General features: G+C 43.9%; 1 protein-coding gene across 1 annotated transcript; it reads right to left on the bottom strand.

The window, feature by feature from the left end:
- Positions 1 to 1,584: 1,584 nt before the first annotated feature.
- On the bottom strand, positions 1,585 to 5,631 carry LOC129924661 (uncharacterized). Its single transcript, XM_056021132.1, has 2 exons — positions 3,383 to 5,631; positions 1,585 to 3,181 (listed from the first exon to the last, which is right to left on the bottom strand). The coding sequence occupies exons 1-2, from the start codon at positions 5,629 to 5,631 to the stop codon at positions 1,585 to 1,587; spliced, it is 3,846 nt and encodes a 1,281-aa protein (XP_055877107.1).
- Positions 5,632 to 19,923: the final 14,292 nt, after the last annotated feature.

Raw genomic sequence — 19,923 nt, forward strand, 5'->3', positions numbered from 1 at the left:
GGTATGTCATCTGGAGCTATATCAGCTTCTGCATTAAATGGTGAGCTGAGGGTATTGAAAACTGGTTTCGAGTTTTTGACGTCTTAAAATTTGCTTTAAAATTCCACAATCAAGGAATCCAAATAAGTCTTGTACTTTTCCACGATTTCCCTAGAAATAGTTTCACCTTTCAGCTAATGTAAAATGATAAAGCCTTAATTTCGCTTGCTGGCCTCAAGAAATGGAAAAGCTTTGTTTCAAAAGATTTAAGATGCACACACATTTCATGTGCAAGCAACCTGTTGCAATGCTTCCGATGATAAACATGAAGTCTGTCTTCAACTCCTCATTAGAAATATTAGGAAAAGGTCACAGTCAATGTCCTTCAAGGAACCTAACAATTTCTTCCTTGTTATTCCATATTGATTTAATGATTGGCCAGCGGATACTACTGTGTTACCGAACATCGGGATGTTTTAATTCCAAATCTTCACGAACTTTTCTGAACTTCCATTTCAGGCCAGCCTTGGATAATTGGAGGCCAGAGGCGAATGTAAGGGAACTCAGGTGAGTTCTTTACCACTTACATATGGCTCGATAATCTAGGGTATGATTCTCAATTACACTTGTCAATACTTGCTTAACTCAAATACGAACACTTAGTATACATCAACTCTAATTCCTTATATTCATGAATATCGATAATACTTTAATACTTAATAAAGCACACAATTATATCACTCTTATGAAATACACAAAACACCAGCACCCTACTCAGACCAGGTCAGCTCTCCAACTGTAGACTGACCGCTAGAAACCTAATTGTCCCCCCTTGAAAATCCCGTGATAAAAACAATTCAGACACCAACTAATAAAATAAACAAACACACACACAATCTCACATCTTACACGCCCACGCTCTTGACATCTCCCCCTTACTTCCACTAGATTTTCCCTGAAAATCTAAGTCTATATTATGTACACTAAAAAAAATTATTAATGACATTGTTGAAGTACAACATGGTTAAAAGAAATACTACTCAAAAATACACAGTACATCTTACTATGTTTACACAAGTAATTTGTTTCAATTCAACAAACTACACCCATGAGTTTAAGTATGAAATAATGAATACTTCGTTTCTATGCATCAACATTAATAAAATACATGAATTATCTTTCCATTTCCAAACAAAACAAGTTCATCAATAATAATGCATATGTAATAATAAAACTAATAATATAACTAAACTAATCTTCATCTGTTCCACTTGTCCAGTTCCTTCTCTTGTGACGTCAGGTTACAATGTAGGCTACTGTTTATTGTTTGTGAATATAGAGCTTAAGACTTGACTTCCGATGCTTCTCAATACTGAATGAGACGACGCGTGTTGTGCAAAGTACAATTAAAACACAAAGAGATGAACAGTTCAGTCAATTTAATTGAGCAATAATAATAATAGTAGTAGTAGTAATAGTAGTAACTTCTCTGACGAGACGATCATAGTTGAAAAAGTTCAACGTACATACTGGATTGCTGAGACGTGCACAGTCTGAAAACGTTACAATACCAGGTATGCTTCTGACAGAGACAATAATGTGAGTTCAAACTGTCAGCCTAGACAATGGGTCAGCCCAAAAGTTGTCTGTACCTTTAATGTGCTGAATTTCAAAGTCAAAGTCCATAAGGTATAATATCCATCTAGCAATGCGAGCATTGGTGGTTGCAGACTTGAGATACTTGAGATTCAGGTGATCAGTCCAAACAATGAACTTACGTGAATACAAGAAGTGTTCCAACTTCTTAATTCCCCATGTTAATGCTAACAACTCACGCTCCATTATGCTGTATTTACATTCACGTGGGAGTAATTTTCTGCTGAGGAAACGGACAGGATGCAATTTGTTTCCCACGTACTGTAGAGCAGCAACTGCAACAGCCTTGTCCGAAGCATCACACTGTAGATAAAAACATTTATCCGGATCAGGCAACATTAAAATGGGGTGAGAAGTCAAGTATCTTTGTATACGCTCCAATGCAACCTCCCCCTCCACAGTCTTAGCAACTTTAGAAGGGTGCCCTTTTTTAAGAATTTCAGTAAAGGGAGACAACAAGCTTGAAAAGTTTGGAATGAAGGAGCGATAATAATTGAGCAGACCTAATAATGATCGGGTTTCCTTCTTTGTTTTAGGGTACCGTAGCTGCAGAATCTTACTGACATTAGAATTTTCAGGCTGAAGAAAGCCTTGGCCTATCTTATGGCCTAGGAATGTAATAGTTTGGAACCCAATTAGTAACTTGTTAGGCTTAACAGTAATATTGAATTCTCCTAACCTCTCAAGCACCTGTCTCAATGAGAACATGTGACTCTGCCAATCAGTGTTGTACACACACAGATCATCAAAATAACAAACTACTTGTTCTAAACCTTTTAGCACTCTACGCATTGTTCTGTTAAAGAAACTAGGACTGTTTTTTAAACCAAATGGGAGATATTTGAATTGATAGTGTGCATTGGGTACTTTGAACGCTGTGTACTGCTTACTACTCTCTTCTAATGGCACCTGCCAGTAACCTTTCGTTAGGTCTAATTTACTAAAATATTTAGCTTTCCTTAGTGTGATAAATAGTTCTTCTTGATCTGGTATGACTTCTGCATCAAATTTTGTTATGGAATTTAATTGCCTATAATCAACAACTGGTCTCAAGGTTCCATCTTTCTTTTTGATTAAGATCATAGGAGATGCATAAGGCGATTCACTCTCTTCAATAATATTCATGTTAATCATCGACTCAATTTCTTCTTGTAGCCTTTGTCTCATCGCCATTGGTACATTATAAGGTTTTAAATTGACAGGCTTATCCGATGTTAGAGTTATTTTAAAGGGCTCCACTTTCGCTTTTCCTGGTACATCTGATATTACGTGTGCAAAGTCTTCAAGGAGTTTTTCAACTTCATTTTTCTGAGTTTGGTTTAAGTCTTTATTAATGGTTATTGCCCTTTGGTTTATTTCTCCATTTCCATGGATCATTTCCGGTAGTTTTAATTCTTCTATTTCATTATCAATGATTTGCCCTGTTTCATCATGGTCATATTCATCCACGACTCCAATAAATGCAGCAGACAAAATGTTACTCTTACAGCTACTGTTGGCAACATTGTTACTTGTTACTTCAACTGGGGTGTAATATTTGATTAATCTGTTTACATGAAATATCTTTGATTTGTTTCCTTTCTTTACTATGTAATTTAAGTCTGATAACCTCTTTTCTATCTTGTACGGGCCTTCCCAATATAATTTGAGCTTATCTCCCTTTTTTGGTTTCAACACTAATACCATTTCTCCTGTAGCAAAACTTTTTTTTACAGTGTTTCTATCATCTAGTCGTTTTTGTTCTTGCCTCGCTATGTCTTCATTATCACATGCAATCTTAGCTGTACTTTGTAGTCTTTCTTTTAATTCCTCAAGATATTCAAACAAGTTAGTGTAATTAGTGTCAACTTCTTTTTCTTTGGTCATAAGTTTCTTCAAAATTGCCATCGGCCCTCTAATTTTTCTTCCAAATACAAGTTCGTAGGGTGCAAATCCTGTTGTATCGTTGGGCAATTCTCTTATAGCGAATAATGCCGAGGCTAAGTATTTGTCCCAATCTTTAGATCGTTCAGAACACAGCTTTCTTAATATGCTCTTAAGTGAACCATGTAGGCGTTCTACGCATCCATTCGAGGCCGGGTGGTATAGCGTGGACTTGATTATCTTCACATTGAAGAATTTGCAGACTTCTGTGTATAAATCTGAACCATATTGAGAACCATTGTCAGAGAGAATGGCCTCTGGAAAACCAATCCTAGTGCAGACCGAATATAAAGCTTCTATCACAGTAGTTGTCTCTATGTTTCTCAACGGTACAGCTTCAGGCCATCTGGAGAATGTGTCTATTATAGTTAGGATGTATCTATGTTTACTTTCTGTCATAGGAAGAGGTCCAACCAGGTCTATTGCGATTTTCTTAAAGGGTACACCTTGTCTGTCCATCTTCCCCAGCACTGCTTTACCAGCTCTCCCTGGAACTTTTGCTCTCTGACATGGGTCGCAGCACCTTACCAACTGCTTTACATCTTTGTCGACCCCTGGCCAATAAAATTCAGAGTAGATACGAAGTTTTGTTTTCTTTACAGACATATGCCCTGCCAGTGGTGAGCTGTGGGCGTTTTCCAGTATTAATTTACGTCTGCACTTAGGAACAACTAAAAGATCTTTAACTACTTGAGGTTCTGTAAGGGACGTAACTGTCTTGTAAAGCAAGCTCTTCTTTCTGACAAACATAATACTTGCTTCTTTAGTCACTTGTGTTGTTTGCAGGTTGCATTTTCTCCATAGTGGTGCCAGAGTTTCATCTTCTTGTTGTTCCTTCTCTAGACTCCCTTCTATACTTGTTCCTATGATTGGCGTCTTTACTTGAGTTTCTTCCCTTTCTTTGTCCTTCATTCCTCTAGTCTCTACGGCTGACACGAACAGGCCTTTCACATTGCCTATTAACACATCAGCGACCGGCTCCGGAAATAGCACGACGATGAATTCTCCTTTCAGGTAAGGTGTGTCAAGCATTGCCTTTGCGGTTTTGTATCTAAATACTTGCCCGTCTGCTAAGCACAAGGAGCATTTCTCTGGCAAAATATCTTCTTCATTGACAAGTGTCTCTCTTACGGCGATAACGCTACAGCCGCTATCTCTCAGGATCGACGCCTTTCTTCCATTCAGCTTTCCTTCTTCTATGTTTAGTGATCCAATAGACTTGTCGTTTATAATGAAGTTAGCCACACTTTCTGGATTATGGTAGATCAGATTGCAAGTCCCTTGTCTATCAGGCAATTGCACCACGGCACATTCGGCTTGATTGGAGTAGTTCCTTCTAGTATCATTCCTATACCTTCCTTGGTTATTCTGGTACATTCCATTTCCATAGTTGTTTCTTCTGTTGTTAACTTGGTTGCTAAATGTGTAATTTGGCCTATTCCATCGCCCTCTTGCTCTGTTGTAAGAATTGCTATAGCGGGGTCTGACGAAATTTTTTCTGGGCTCATTGTATTCAATGTTTGGCCTGATATAGTTTGCGCTGCTAGGGCTGGTTTGGTAGCGGTAATTTTGCCTATTCAAATCTCTTCTGTCACTCACTGCGTTGGCCTGATAAATTCTCGATTTCTTGAAAATGCTTTTACTGGCGAAGATTATCTTTCTGTTCTCCAACAAATCAACTAGCTTTTCCAACGACTCAGGTTCTTTATCTAGGATCTCTTCTCTTACCTCCTCGTTTAGGGCACTGAGTATAGAGTCTTTCAATATTAACTCCTCCAGCTGTTCAAAGTTCCGTTCTATTTTCGCCGCCTCGCACCACTGTCGGAAGTTCTTTTGTAAAGCCACAAAAAATTCTCTTGGGCCATCTTCAATTGGGACAGTCTCATGCCATCGTTTTCTGCAGGCCTCCTCTGTCATTCCCACATAGTCTAGGAGTTCTTTTTTTATCTTCTCGTAGTCAGTGCAGTCCACTAATCTTCTCTGTGTCAGGAATTGCCTTAGTTTAGGTGTTATTTTCTCCTGCAGCTGTGCCACCCAGTCTTCTTCTAAAACCTTGTCTCTCCTAGCTGCCATTTCGAACATGTCGAGGTAACAAGGTAGATCTTCTGTTGTCATGGCAGGGAAACCTTTACTCAGTCTTGGTCTCTGGGCCGTGACTCCGGTTGTCGCGCTTGATTGTGTTTTATTTTTTTCCTGGGCAATTAGTAAGTCAAGTTTCTTCATTTCTCTTTCGTGTTCCCTTTCTTTCTCTTTCTCCTGTCTTTCTTTGTCTTTCTCCTGTCTATCTTTCTCTTTTTCCTCCAATTCCAGTTCCTTTAATCTTATCATCTGTTGCAGCTTGGACATTTCTCTTTCCTCCACCCTCTCAGATCTTTCTCTTCTCTGTTTCTCTGCCTCACTCTCCTTTTCCATGTTTTACTTTCTATTCCTTATAATACACAGCACTCAGTACGTTTGCTACACTAAGTTTTACAGAAAATTTTAAATCCCGGACGATTCACACACCAACTAATAAAATAAACAAACACACACACAATCTCACATCTTACACGCCCACGCTCTTGACAGCGAAGTGAAAAATACAAAATAAGGTGACACAAAACTAAAATTATGGAATTAAAAACCTAGTGTACTTCCAACACTAACATGGAGTTCAAGTTTCGCTATTCCTTCTGTATAATATTAAATTGAATATCCTGTGTGAGGTCCCCAACAATCATTGACCTGGGATGCTGCATACTTGGTCTAGGTACGGCCCTAAGTTAGACATATGACTACAATTTACGTTTTCCCTTAATTTGTTCGAATTCAATGTAATTTTGTGTAAACTTTCGTGTTACTAATTTATGGTTGGAATATTTTCCTTATTTTATTAAAAAAAGGCTGTTTTTTCTCAGTCAAAGCTCCATCATTTGTTACCCTTTCCATTTGTACAAGCCAAACCAACTTTTTCAACACAATTCTTCAAAGCATTGAATAAATACTAGACTGGGCTTTACTGAATTCATCGAAATATTGCTATTAAATATAATCTTCGTTTACTTTAAACTTTTTAGAATGACGTTTAGAGACAATGTTTCTTTAGCCTCTTCATTATAAGTGATAAGAATCAAAAGTTTCAACAATTTCTATAGATATTTACAATTATTTATTTTTAATATATTTGCACTTTTATATGTGTAATGTGTGGGCACACATGATTTATTTAGGTTTCCGCTAAAAGGTGGTCGACGTAACAAAGGCGCCAGAAGGAAACGCTTCAGAGACCAGCTAAGGCGTCAACTTGCCTTGGCTGACATAGAAGAGAGCACCTGGTTGCATGCGGCCTCAGAACGTGACAGCTGAAGGTCACTCACAAAGGCCGCTGGATACACAGTTGAGCCCAAAAGAAAATCCGCTGCCGAGGACAAACGCAGACGGCGGAAAGAAAATCTGCGGACAATGGTTATGCTTGCCCTGGATGTGACAAGGGCTGCGCAGACAGGGGAAATACTGCATTCCTCAATGATCTTCGGACTCGATGACAAGCCTATGTGGTAACAGTGTATTAAATTTAAAAATATATATCAAAAACTTTTTGTTTCGAGATAAAACAAATGACAAATTTGTGATCTGTGTTAATACGAATACTTCAAATTATTTAGAAACTTGAGTCCTGGTATCTAGTCTCCTTTCCTAATACCCAAAATTCTTTCAAAACAAAATGGCAGCTAAATGGCTAGGTATACTAGGATCAGGTGCTAGTGATTTCTTTTGATTTTGATTCTCTGTTCATGCTCGGGACTGGCATTCTCGGGCAACCTTTCCGGCTCTCCCTCAACGGAGTGTCTCTCAGCATGGAAAAGTAACCCAAGTACCTTTAACTTTAGATCGCAAACTAAAAATGTGTGAGCACATCCAGGATGTTGTAAGAAAGGCCTCAGGGAAACTTGCATTATGCGGAAGCTGGCATCCACGAAGTGGGGAGCCCGAGCAGACATGCTCCGATCACTGTATTTAGGAGCAGTCCGATCACAGATAGACTACAGCCTAGATGAATACAGCCTGGATGAATACCTCCCAGCTAGAAAACTAGTGGATGGTTGGAGATCCAGAAGACGTATCCAGATGCAGTCTTTTATGCATCATGCCACTAGACTATCTGATAAAGCTGGCCTCTCCACCAACCGACAAAACATTCAACGTTTTCATCCGCTTCCCCCTTGGTGTCGCCCTACGACCCCAGACATACGTTTGAAACTAGTAGACCCTAATGCAACTAAGCAAAGTCGTTCATCTAACGACATTCAAATTCTAGCATTGGAGACATTAATACCTTCAAGCCCAGTGCTATTATTGCATACACTGATGGGTCGGCATCGATAGATTCTTGGAAGAGCAGGCTATGGAGCCTACATCGACTTTCTTGGCTCTCACTCAGTCAAAATCTTTGGAACATGTGGTAGTGTTTGCAGTTTCGATGCGGAGACCATGGCAGTCTGTAAAGCCTTAAAAGTCATTGACTCTAAAATCGGTGAGGGACATTTGAGGGCAACACAGATTGTTGTGGTCACTGACTCAAAATCTGTACTACAGGCTTTGCAGGCTTTACAGACTTTGCAAAGCCCCGGACCATGGCCTCCCAATATCGACACTGTCATCATGGTTTCACACAACATAAAACAACGCTATTACCCTGTAATAATGAAGTAGGTACCGAGTCACATAGGTGTGACTGGCAACACTATTGCAGACTCCCATAATTCAAAAAACAGAAATGGAAAAGTGGTTTGAGTGTTGGGACAAGTCCCAAAAAAGCCCGTGGAGTCTGGGAGCGCATGAGGCGCCCTGACCGCACTTCCCCGTGGTGGAGGCTGTCCAGGCCTGAGCATGCTATTATAGCACAGTGCAGGACAAGTCATTGTCCTGTTGACTCATATTTCTCACGGCTATGGCCAGATTTCGATTCACGGTGTCCCCGCTGCTGGAAAGAAGAGGAAACCGAGCCTCATATTCTGTTTGACTGCCCCAGACTTACTGATCTCCGCCTCTACAGGTTTGGGAAACCAAAAATTCTCGACCTGTATGGCGACATTTATGCACTACGCAAGACAGCAGGGTTTCTGTCCAGGGCTTTTGCAAGAGAGGATTTAAGCCTCTCAAGCCCTCACTCAAATGGAGTTTGATGATGATGATGATGATTGATTTCTTTTTGCTTAGTTAGCAACAGTGAGGTTCAATGTAGCGCCCTTGACCTTTTTGAGTTCCTCCTGAACATCTTCAATCAACTCAATCTATTGGAGTTGTCAAGTTTAACATTGGAAGCATTTAATAAATTTCCAATAACAGAAAGTGTTACATTTCAGTTGGCCTATGCCCTTTTCAACAAGAATGGTGGATGCAAAAAGAAAAACTTTGGTCTATCAAAGCGATGAACTAGTCTCAACATTTCAACCTATAGCCTACATTGAGATCTTCAATTTATTGAGAAATTGCTAAGGGAAAAAGGCCGGTTATTTAAACAACGTATTGACTCTAAGGATATGAAGACAGTTTGCAAATCCGAGATTTTCATAAATGGAGGCAAATCCATAAATATCAATCTTGTTGGTATATCTGGTGTACAGAATGGGAAAGTCTTGGATATGCGGAGTATTGGAATCAACCACAGGACCATTTTTGCTGCACTGTTCAGCAGTGTACAAGTCAAATTCTAAGCTTCTAGCACAGTGGTGGCCAAATTACGGACGCGAACCACATGCGGAGTGTTTTATGCGTCCCACAGACACCTACTGAAATCAGGAGTGCTCACAGTATATACATAAAAAATGCTAATATATTAAAAATAATTCTAACTATCTCTATAAATGATTGAAACTGTCTCATAATAAAAAGTTTCAAGTATACGAAGATTATTCTTATTCGCTTTACTTCAATACACTGAATCCTTAAGTATTTCCACTGAGTAAAAATGTATTAGTTTTAAACTTTCACATACCGGTACAATGGAATCTGATTGATCACTATTGGCGAAACTTTTTTCTGTAAACGATCACTTCGCATATTTTCTCCCTATCCGGCTATCTGTGGTGTGGCATCAGGTCTATGGTGTGGCATCAAAACTGTGGTGTGGTATCAAATTTGTGGTGTGGCATCAGGTCTATGGTGTGGCATCAAGTCTGTGGTGTGGTATCAGGTCTGTGGTGTGGTATCAAATCTGTGGTGTGGCATCAGGTCTGTGGTGTGGTATCAAATCTGTGGTGTGGCATCAGGTCTGTGGTGTGGCATCAAGTCTGTGGTGTGGCATCAAGTCTGTGGTGTGGCATCAGGTCTGTGGTGTGGCATCAAGTCTGTGATGTGGCATCAGGTCTGTGGTGTAGCATCAAATCTGTGGTGTGGCATAAGGTCTGTGGTGTGGCATCAAGTCTGTGGTGTGGCATCAGGTCTGTGGTGTGGCATCAAGTCTGTGGTGTGGCATCAGGTCTGTGGTGTGGTATCAAATCTGTGGTGTGGCATCAGGTCTGTGGTGTGGCATCAAGTCTGTGGTGTGGTATCAAGTCTGTGGTGTGGTATCAAGTCTGTGGTGTGGCATCAAGTCTGTGGTGTGGCATCAAGTCTATGGTGTGGCATCAAGTCTGTGGTGTGGAATCAAGTCTGTAGTGTGGCATCAAACCTGTGGTGTGGTATCAAGTCTGTGGTGTGGTATCAATTCTGTGGTGTGGTACAAGTCTGTGGTGTGGCATCAATTCTGTGGTGTGGCATCAAGTCTGTGGTGTGGCATCAGGTCTATGGTGTGGCATCAGGTCTGTGGTGTGGCATCAAGTCTGTGATGTGGCATCAGGTCTGTGGTGTAGCATCAAATCTGTGGTGTGGCATAAAGTCTGTGGTGTGGCATCAAGTCTGTGGTGTGGCATCAGGTCTGTGGTGTGGCATCAAGTCTGTGGTGTGGCATCAGGTCTGTAGTGTGGTATCAAATCTGTGGTGTGGCATCAGGTCTGTGGTGTGGCATCAAGTCTGTGGTGTGGTATCAAGTCTGTGGTGTGGTATCAAGTCTGTGGTGTGGCATCAAGTCTGTGGTGTGGCATCAAGTCTGTGGTGTGGCATCAGGTCTGTGGTGTGGCATCAAGTCTATGGTGTGGCATCAAGTCTGTGGTGTGGAATCAAGTCTGTAGTGTGGCATCAAACCTGTGGTGTGGTATCAAGTCTGTGGTGTGGCATCAATTCTGTGGTGTGGTACAAGTCTGTGGTGTGGCATCAATTCTGTGGTGTGGCATCAAGTCTGTGGTGTGGCATCAGGTCTATGGTGTGGTATCAAATCTGTGCTGTGGTATCAAGTCTATGGTGTGGCATCAAGTCTGTGGTGTAGCATCAAGTTTGTGGTGTGGCATCAAGTCTGTGGTGTGGCATCAAGGCTGTAGTGTGGCATCCAGCCTGTGGTGTGGTATAAAGTCTGTGGTGTGGCATCAATTCTGTGGTGTGGTACAAGTCTGTGGTGTGGCATCAATTCTGTGGTGTGGCATCAAGTCTGTGGTGTGGCATCAAGTCTGTGGTGTGGCATCAGGTCTGTGGTGTGGCATCAAGTCTGTGATGTGGAATCAGGTCTGTGGTGTAGCATCAAATCTGTGGTGTGGCATAAGGTCTGTGGTGTGGCATCAAGTCTGTGGTGTGGCATCAGGTCTGTGGTGTGGCATCAAGTCTGTGGTGTGGCATCAGGTCTGTGGTGTGGTATCAAATCTGTGGTGTGGCATCAAATCTGTGGAGTGGCATCAAGTCTGTTGTGTGGTATCAAGTCTGTGGTGTGGTATCAAGTCTGTGGTGTGGCATCAAGTCTGTGGTGTGGCATCAAGTCTGTGGTGTGGCATCAGGTCTGTGGTGTGGCATCAAGTCTATGGTGTGGCATTAAGTCTGTGGTGTGGAATCAAGTCTGTAGTGTGGCATCAAACCTGTGGTGTGGTATCAAGTCTGTGGTGTGGCATCAATTCTATGGTGTGGTACAAGTCTGTGGTGTGGCATCAATTCTGTGGTGTGGCATCAAGTCTGTGGTGTGGCATCAGGTCTATGGTGTGGTATCAAATCTGTGCTGTGGTATCAAGTCTATGGTGTGGCATCAAGTCTGTGGTGTAGCATCAAGTTTGTGGTGTGGCATCAAGTCTGTGGTGTGGCATCAAGGCTGTAGTGTGGCATCCAGCCTGTGGTGTGGTATAAAGTCTGTGGTGTGGCATCAATTCTGTGGTGTGGTACAAGTCTGTGGTGTGGCATCAATTCTGTGGTGTGGCATCAAGTCTGTTGTGTGGCATCAGGTCTGTGGTATGGCATCAAGTCTGTGGTGTAGCATCAGGTCTTTGGTGTGAAATCAAGTCTGTGGTGTGGCATCAGGTCTATGGTGTGGTATCAAATCTGTGCTGTGGTATCAAGTCTATGGTGTAGCATCAAGTCTGTGGTGTGGCATCAAGTTTGTGGTGTGGCATCAAGTCTGTAGTGTGGCATCCAGCCTGTGGTGTGGTACAAGTCTGTGGTGTGGCATCAATTCTGTGGTGTGGTACAAGTCTGTGGTGTGGCATCAATTCTGTGGTGTGGCATCAAGTCTGTGGTGTGGCATCAGGTCTGTGGTGTGAAATCAAGTCTGTGGTGTGGCATCAGGTCCATGGTGTGGTATCAAATCTGTGCTGTGGTATCAAGTCTATGGTGTGGCATCAAGTCTGTGGTGTGGCATCAAGTTTGTGGTGTGGCATCAAGTTTGTGGTGTGGCATCAAGTCTGTGGTGTGGTATCAAGTCTGTGGTGTGGCATCAGGGCTGTTGTGTGGTATCAAGTCTGTGGTGTGGTATCAAGTCTGTGGTGTGGCATCAGGTCTGTGGTGTGGTACAAATCTGTTGCGTGGCTTCAATTCTTTTGTGTGGCATCAATTCTGTGGTGTGGCATCAGGTCTATGGTGTGGAATCATTTCTGTGGTGTAATACAAAGTCTGTGGTGTGGTATCAAGTCTGTGGTGTGGCATCAAGTCTGTGGTGTGGTATTAAGTCTGTAGTGTGGCATTAAATCTGTGGTGTGGCATTAGGTCTATGGTGTGGTATCAAATCTATGCTGTGGTATTAAGTCTATGGTGTGGCATCAAGTCTGTGGTGTGGTATCAAGTCTGTGGTGTGGCATCAAGTCTGTGGTGTGGCATCAAGTCTGTGGTGTGGTATCAAGTCTGTGTTGTGGCATCAGGTCTATTGTGTGGTATCAAGTCTGTGGTGTGGCATCAAGTCTGTGGTGTGGCATCAAGTCTGTGGTGTGGCATCATATCTGTGGTAAGGCATAAGGTCTGTTGTGTGGCATCACGTCTGTGGTGTGGTATCAAGTCAGTGATGTGGCATCAAGTATGTGGTGTGGTATCAAGTCTGTGGTGTGTCATCAGGTCTGTGGTGTGGTATCAGGTTTGTGGTGTGGCATCAAGTCTGTGGTGTGGCATCAGGTCTGTGGTGTGGTTTGAAGTCTGTGGTGTTTTATCAAGTCTGTGGTGTAGCATGAAGTCTGTTGTGTAAAATCAAGTCTTTGTGTGGTATCAAGTCTGTGGTGTGGTATCAAGTATGTGGTGTGGCATCAAGTCTGTGGTGTGTCATCAGGTCTGTGGTGTGGTATCAGGTTTGTGGTGTGGCATCAAGTCTGTGGTGTGGCATCAGGTCTGTGGTGTGGTATGAAGTCTGTGGTGTGGCATCAAGTCTGTGGTGTAGCATGAAGTCTGTTGTGTAAAATCAAGTCTTTTGTGTGGTATCAAGTCTGTGGTGTGGTATCAAGTATGTGGTGTGGCATCAAGTCTGTGGTGTGCCATCAGGTGTATGGTGTGGCATCAAGTCTGTGGTGTGGCATCAAGTCTGTGGTGTGGCATCAAGTCTGTAGTGTTGCATCAAGCCTGTGGTGTGGTATCAAGTCTGTGGTGTGGCATCAATTCTGTGGTGTGGTACAAGTCTGTGGTGTGGCATCAATTCTGTGGTATGGCATCAAGTCTGTGGTGTAGCATCAGGTCTGTGGTGTGAAATCAAGTCTGTGGTGTGGCATCAGGTCTATGGTGTTGTATCAAATCTGTGCTGTGGTATCAAGTCTATGGTGTGGCATCAAGTCTGTGGTGTGGCATCAAGATTGTGGTGTGGCATCAAGTCTGTGGTGTGGCATCAAGTCTTTAGTGTGGCATCCAGCCTGTGGTGTGGTACAAGTCTGTGGTGTGGCATCAATTCTGTGGTGTGGTACAAGTCTGTGGTGTGGCATTAATTCTGTGGTGTGGCATCAAGTCTGTGGTGTGGCATCCGGTCTGTGGTGTGAAATCAAGTCTGTGGTGTGGCATCAGGTCCATGGTGTGGTATCAAATCTGTGCTGTGGTATCAAGTCTATGGTGTGGCATCAAGTCTGTGGTGTGGCATCAAGTTTGTGGTGTGGCATCAAGTTTGTGGTGTGGCATCAAGTCTGTGGTGTGGTATCAAGTCTGTGGTGTGGCATCAGGGCTGTTGTGTGGTATCAAGTCTGTGGTGTGGTATCAAGTCTGTGGTGTGGCATCAGGTCTGTGGTGTGGAATCAAGTATGTGGTGTGGCATCAAGTCTGTGGTGTGGCATCAAGTCTCTAGTGTGGGAGCAAGCCTTATGTGTTGTATCAAATCTGTGGTGAGGCATCAATTCTGTGGTGTGGTACAAATCTGTTGCGTGGCTTCAATTCTTTTGTGTGGCATCAATTCTGTGGTGTGGCATCAGGTCTGTGGTGTGGAATCATTTCTGTGGTGTAATACAAAGTCTGTGGTGTGGTATCAAGTCTGTGGTGTGGCATCAAGTCTGTGGTGTGGTATCAAGTCTGTAGTGTGGCATTAAGTCTGTGGTGTGGCATCAGGTCTATGGTGTGGTATCAAATCTATGCTGTGGTATTAAGTCTATGGTGTGGCATCAAGTCTGTGGTGTGGCATCAAGTTTGTGGTGTGGCATCAAGTATGTGGTGTGGCATCAGGTCTGTGGTGTGGAATCAAGTCTGTGGTGTAATACAAAGTCTGTGGTGTGGTATCAATTATGTGGTGTGGCATCAAGTCTGTGGTGTGGTATCAAGTCTGTAGTGTGGCATCAAGTCTGTGGTGTGGCATTAGGTCTATGGTGTGGTATCAAATCTATGCTATGGTATCAAGTCTATGGTGTGGCATCAAGTCTGTGGTGTGGCATCAAGTCTGTGGTGTGGCATCAAGTCTGTGGTGTGGTATCAAGTCTGTGATGTGGCATCAGGTCTGTTGTGTGGTATCAAGTCTGTGGTGTGGCATCAAGTCTGTGGTGTGGCATCAAGTCTGGGGTGTGGCATCATATCTGTGGTAAGGCATAAGGTCTGTGGTGTGGCATCACGTCTGTGGTGTGGTATCAAGTCAGTGATGTGGCATTAAGTCTTTGGTGTGGCATCAGGTGTATGGTGTGGCATCAAGTCTGTGGTGTGGTATCAGGTATGTGGTGTGGCATCAGGTCTGTGGTGTGGCATCACGTCTTTGGTGTGGTATCAAGTCTGTGGTGTGGCATCAGGTCTGTGGTGTGGTATCAATTCTTTGTGTGGCATCAGGTCTGAGGTGTGGCATCAAGTCTGTGGTGTGGCATCAGGTCTGTGGTGTGGTATCAAGCCTTTTGTGTGGCATCAGGTCTGTGGTGTGGCATCAAGTTTGTGGTATGGCATTAGGTCTTTTGTGTGGTATCAGGTCTGTTGTTTGGCATCAAGTATGTGGTGTGGTATCAAGTCTGTGGTGTGTCATCAGGTCTGTGGTGTGGTATCAGGTTTGTGGTGTGGCATCAAGTCTGTTGTGTGGCATCAGGTCTGTGGTGTGGAATCATATCTGTGGTAAGGCATAAGGTCTGTGGTGTGGCATCACGTCTGTGGTGTGGTATCAAGTCTGTGATGTGGCATCTGGTCTGTTGTGTGGTATCAAGTCTGTGGTGTGGCATCAAGTCTGTGGTGTAGCATCAAGTCTGTGGTGTGGCATCATATCTGTGGTAAGGCATAAGGTCTGTGTTGTGGCATCACGTCTGTTGTGTGGTATCAAGTCAGTGATGTGGCATCAAGTATGTGGTGTGGTATCAAGTATGTGGTGTGTCATCAGGTCTGTGGTGTGGTATCAGGATTGTGATGTGGCATCAGGTCTGTGGTGTGGTATGAAGTCTGTGGTGTGGTATCAAGTCTGTGGTGTAGCATGAAGTCTGTTGTGTAAAATCAAGTCTTTTGTGTGGTATCAAGTCTGTGGTGTGGTATCAAGTATGTGGTGTGGCATCAAGTCTGTGGTGTGTCATCAGGTCTGTGGTGTGGTATCAGGTTTGTGGTGTGGCATCAAGTCTGTGGTGTGGCATCAGGTCTGTGGTGTGGTATGAAGTCTGTGGTGTGGCATCAAGTCTGTGTTGTGTCATCAGGTCTGTGGTGTGGTATCAGGTTTGTGGTGTGGCATCAATTCTGTGGTGTGGCATCAGGTCTGTGGTGTGGAATCAAGTCTGTGGTGTAATACAAAGTCTGTGGTGTGGTATCAATTCTGTGGTGTGGCATCAAGTCTATGGTGTGGTATCAAGTCTGTAGTGTGGCATCAAGTCTGTGGTGTGGCATTAGGTCTATGGTGTGGTATCAAATCTATGCTGTGGTATCAAGTCTATGGTGTGGCATCAAGTCTGTGGTGTGGCATCAAATCTGTGGTGTGTCATCAGGTCTGTGGTGTGGTATCAGGATTGTGGTGTGGCATCAATTCTGTGGTGTGGCATCAGGTCTGTGGTGTGGAATCAAGTCTGTGGTGTAATACAAAGTCTGTGGTGTGGTATCATTTCTGTGGTGTGGCATCAAGTCTGTGGTGTGGCATTAGGTCTATGGTGTGGTATCAAATCTATGCTGTAGTATCAAGTCTATGGTGTGGCATCAAGTCTGTGGTGTGGCATCAAGTCTGTGGTGTGGCATCAAGTCTGTGGTGTGGTATCAAGTCTGTGATGTGGCATCAGGTCTGTTGTGTGGTATCAAGTCTGTGGTGTGGCATCAAGTCTGTGGTGTGGCATCAAGTCTGTGGTGTGGCATCATATCTGTGGTAAGGCATAAGGTCTGTGGTGTGGCATCACGTCTGTGGTGTGGTATCAAGTCAGTGATGTGGCATCAAGTCTGTGGTGTGGCATCAGGTGTATGGTGTGGCATCAAGTCTGTGGTGTGGTATCAAGTCTGTGGTGTGGCATCAGGTCTGTGGTGTGGTATCAAGTCTTTGTGTGGCAAGAGGTGTCTGTGGTGTGGCATGAAGTCTGTGGTGTGGCATCAGGTCTGTGGTGTGGTATCAAGCCTTTTGTGTGGCATCAGGTCTGTGGTGTGGCATCAAATTTGTGGTATGGCATCAGGTCTTTTGTGTGGTATCAGGTCTGTTGTTTGGCATCAAGTCTGTGGTGTAATACAAAGTCTGTGGTGTGGTATCAATTCTGTGGTGTGGCATCAAGTCTATGGTGTGGTATCAAGTATGTGGTTTGGCATCAAGTCTGTGGTGCTGCATCAGGTCTATGTTGTGGCATCAACTCTGTGGTGTGGCATCAATTCTTTGGTGTGGCATCAAGTCTTTTGTGTGGTATCAGGTCTGTGGTGTGGCATCAAGTCTGTGGTGTGGCATCAAGTCTGTAGTGTGGGAGCAAGCCTGTGGTGTTGTATCAAATCTGTGGTGAGGCATCAATTCTGTGGTGTGGTACAAATCTGTTGTGTGGCTTCAATTCTGTGGTGTGGCATCAATTCTATGGTGTGGCATCAGGTCTGTGGTGTGGAATCAAGTCTGTGGTGTAATACAAAGTCTGTGGTGTGGTATCAAGTCTGTGGTGTGGTATCAAGTCTGTAGTGTGGCATCAAGTCTGTGTTGTGGCATCAGGTCTATGGTGTGGTATCAAGTCTGTGATGTGGCATCAGGTTTGTTGTGTAGTATCAAGTCTGTGGTGTTGCATCAAGTTTGTGGTGTGGCATCAAGTCTGTGGTGTGGCATCAAGTCTGTGGTGTGGCATCAAGTCTGTGGTGTGGTATCAAGTCTGTGATGTGGCATCAGGTCTGTTGTGTGGTATCAAATCTGTGGTGTGGCATCAAGTCTGTGGTGTGGCATCAAGTCTGTGGTGTGGTATCAAGTCTGTGATGTGGCATCAGGTCTGTTGTGTGGTATCAAGTCTGTGGTGTAGCATCAAGTCTGTGGTGTAGCATCATATCTGTGGTAAGGCATAAGGTCTGTGTTGTGGCATCACGTCTGTTGTGTGGTATCAAGTCAGTGATGTGGCATCAAGTATGTGGTATGGTATCAAGTATGTGGTGTGTCATCAGGTCTGTGGTGTGGTATCAGGTTTGTGATGTGGCATCAGGTCTGTGGTGTGGTATGAAGTCTGTGGTGTGGTATCAAGTCTGTGGTGTAGCATGAAGTCTGTTGTGTAAAAGCAAGTCTTTTGTGTGGTATCAAGTCTGTGGTGTGGTATCAAGTATGTGGTGTGGCATCAAGTCTGTTGTGTGTCATCAGGTCTGTGGTGTGGTATCAGGTTTGTGGTGTGGCATCAAGTCTGTGGTGTGGCATCAGGTCTGTGGTGTGGTATGAAGTCTGTGGTGTGGCATCAAGTCTGTGGTGTGTCATCAGGTCTGTGGTGTGGTATCAGGTTTGTGGTGTGGCATCAATTCTGTGGTGAGGCATCAGGTCTGTGGTGTGGAATCAAGTCTGTGGTGTAATACAAAGTCTGTGGTGTGGTATCAATTCTGTGGTGTGGCATCAAGTCTGTGGTGTGGTATCAAGTCTGTAGTGTGGCATCAAGTCTGTGGTGTGGCATTAGGTCTATGGTGTGGTATCAAATCTATGCTGTGGTATCAAGTCTATGGTGTGGCATCAAGTCTGTGGTGTGGCATCAAGTCTGTGTTTGGCATCAAGTCTGTGGTGTGGTATCAAGTCTGTGATGTGGCATCAGGTCTGTTGTGTGGTATCAAGTCTGTGGTGTGGCATCAGGTCTGTGGTGTGGAATCAAGTTTGTGGTATGGCATCAGGTCTTTTGTGTGGTATCAGGTCTGTTGTTTGGCATCAAGTATGTGGTGTGGTATCAAGTCTGTGGTGTGTCATCAGGTCTGTGGTGTTGTATCAAGTTTGTGGTGTGGCATCAAGTCTATGGTGTGGCATCAGGTCTGTGGTGTGGTATGAAGTCTGTGGTGTGGTATCAAGTCTGTGGTGTAGCATGAAGTCTGTTGTGTAAAATCAAGTCTTTTGTGTGGTATCAAGTCTGTGGTGTGTTATCAAGTATGTGGTGTGGCATCAAGTCTGTGGTGTGTCATCAGGTCTGTGGTGCGGTATCAGGTTTGTGGTGTGGCATCAAGTCTGTGGTGTGGCATCAGGTCTGTGGTGTGGTATGAACTCTGTGGTGTGGCATCAAGTCTGTGGTGTGTCATCAGGTCTGTGGTGTGGTATCAGGTTTGTGATGTGGCATCAATTCTGTGGTGTGGCATCAGGTCCGTGGTGTGGAATCAAGTCTGTGGTGTAATACAAAGTCTGTGGTGTGGTATCAATTCTGTGGTGTGGCATCAAGTCTATGGTGTGGTATCAAGTCTGTGGTGTGGCATCAAGTCTGTGGTGCTGCATCAGGTCTATGTTGTGGCATCAACTCTGTGGTGTGGCATCAATTCTTTGGTGTGGCATCAAGTCTTTTGTGTGGTATCAGGTCTGTGGTGTGGCATCATGTCTGTGGTGTGGCGTCAAGTATGTGGTGTGGCATCAAGTCTGTGGTGTGGGAGCAAGCCTGTGGTGTTGTATCAAATCTGTGGTGAGGCATCAATTCTGTGGTGTGGTACAAATCTGTTGTGTGGCTTCAATTCTGTGGTGTGGCATCATTTCTATGGTGTGGCATCAGGTCTGTGGTGTGGAATCAAGTCTGTGGTGTAATACAAAGTCTGTGGTGTGGTATCAAGTCTGTGGTGTGGTATCAAGTCTGTAGTGTGGCATCAAGTCTGTGTTGTGGCATCAGGTCTGTGGTGTGGCATCAAGTTTGTGGTATGGCATCAGGTCTTTTGTGTGGTATCAGGTCTGTTGTTTGGCATCAAGTCTGTGGTGTGGTATCAAGTCTGTGGTCTTGCATCAGGTCTGTGGTGTGGCATCAAGTCTGTGATGTGTCATCAGGTCTATGGTGTGGTATGAAGTCTGTGGTGTGGCATCAAGTCTGTATTGTAGCATCCAGTCTGTGGTGTAAAATCAAGTCTTTTGTGTGGTCTCAAGTCTGTGGTGTGGCATCAAGTCTGTGGTGTGGCATCAAGTCTGTGGTGTGGCATCAAGTCTATGGTGTGGTATCAAGTCTGTGGTGTGGCATCAAGTTTGTGGTGTGGCATCAAGTCTGTGATGTGGCATCAGGTCTGTTGTGTGGTATCAAGTCTGTGGTGTGGCATCATGTC

The sequence above is a fragment of the Biomphalaria glabrata genome, chromosome 2, assembly GCF_947242115.1.
Source record: "Biomphalaria glabrata chromosome 2, xgBioGlab47.1, whole genome shotgun sequence".
NCBI classification, from domain to species: domain Eukaryota; kingdom Metazoa; phylum Mollusca; class Gastropoda; family Planorbidae; genus Biomphalaria; species Biomphalaria glabrata.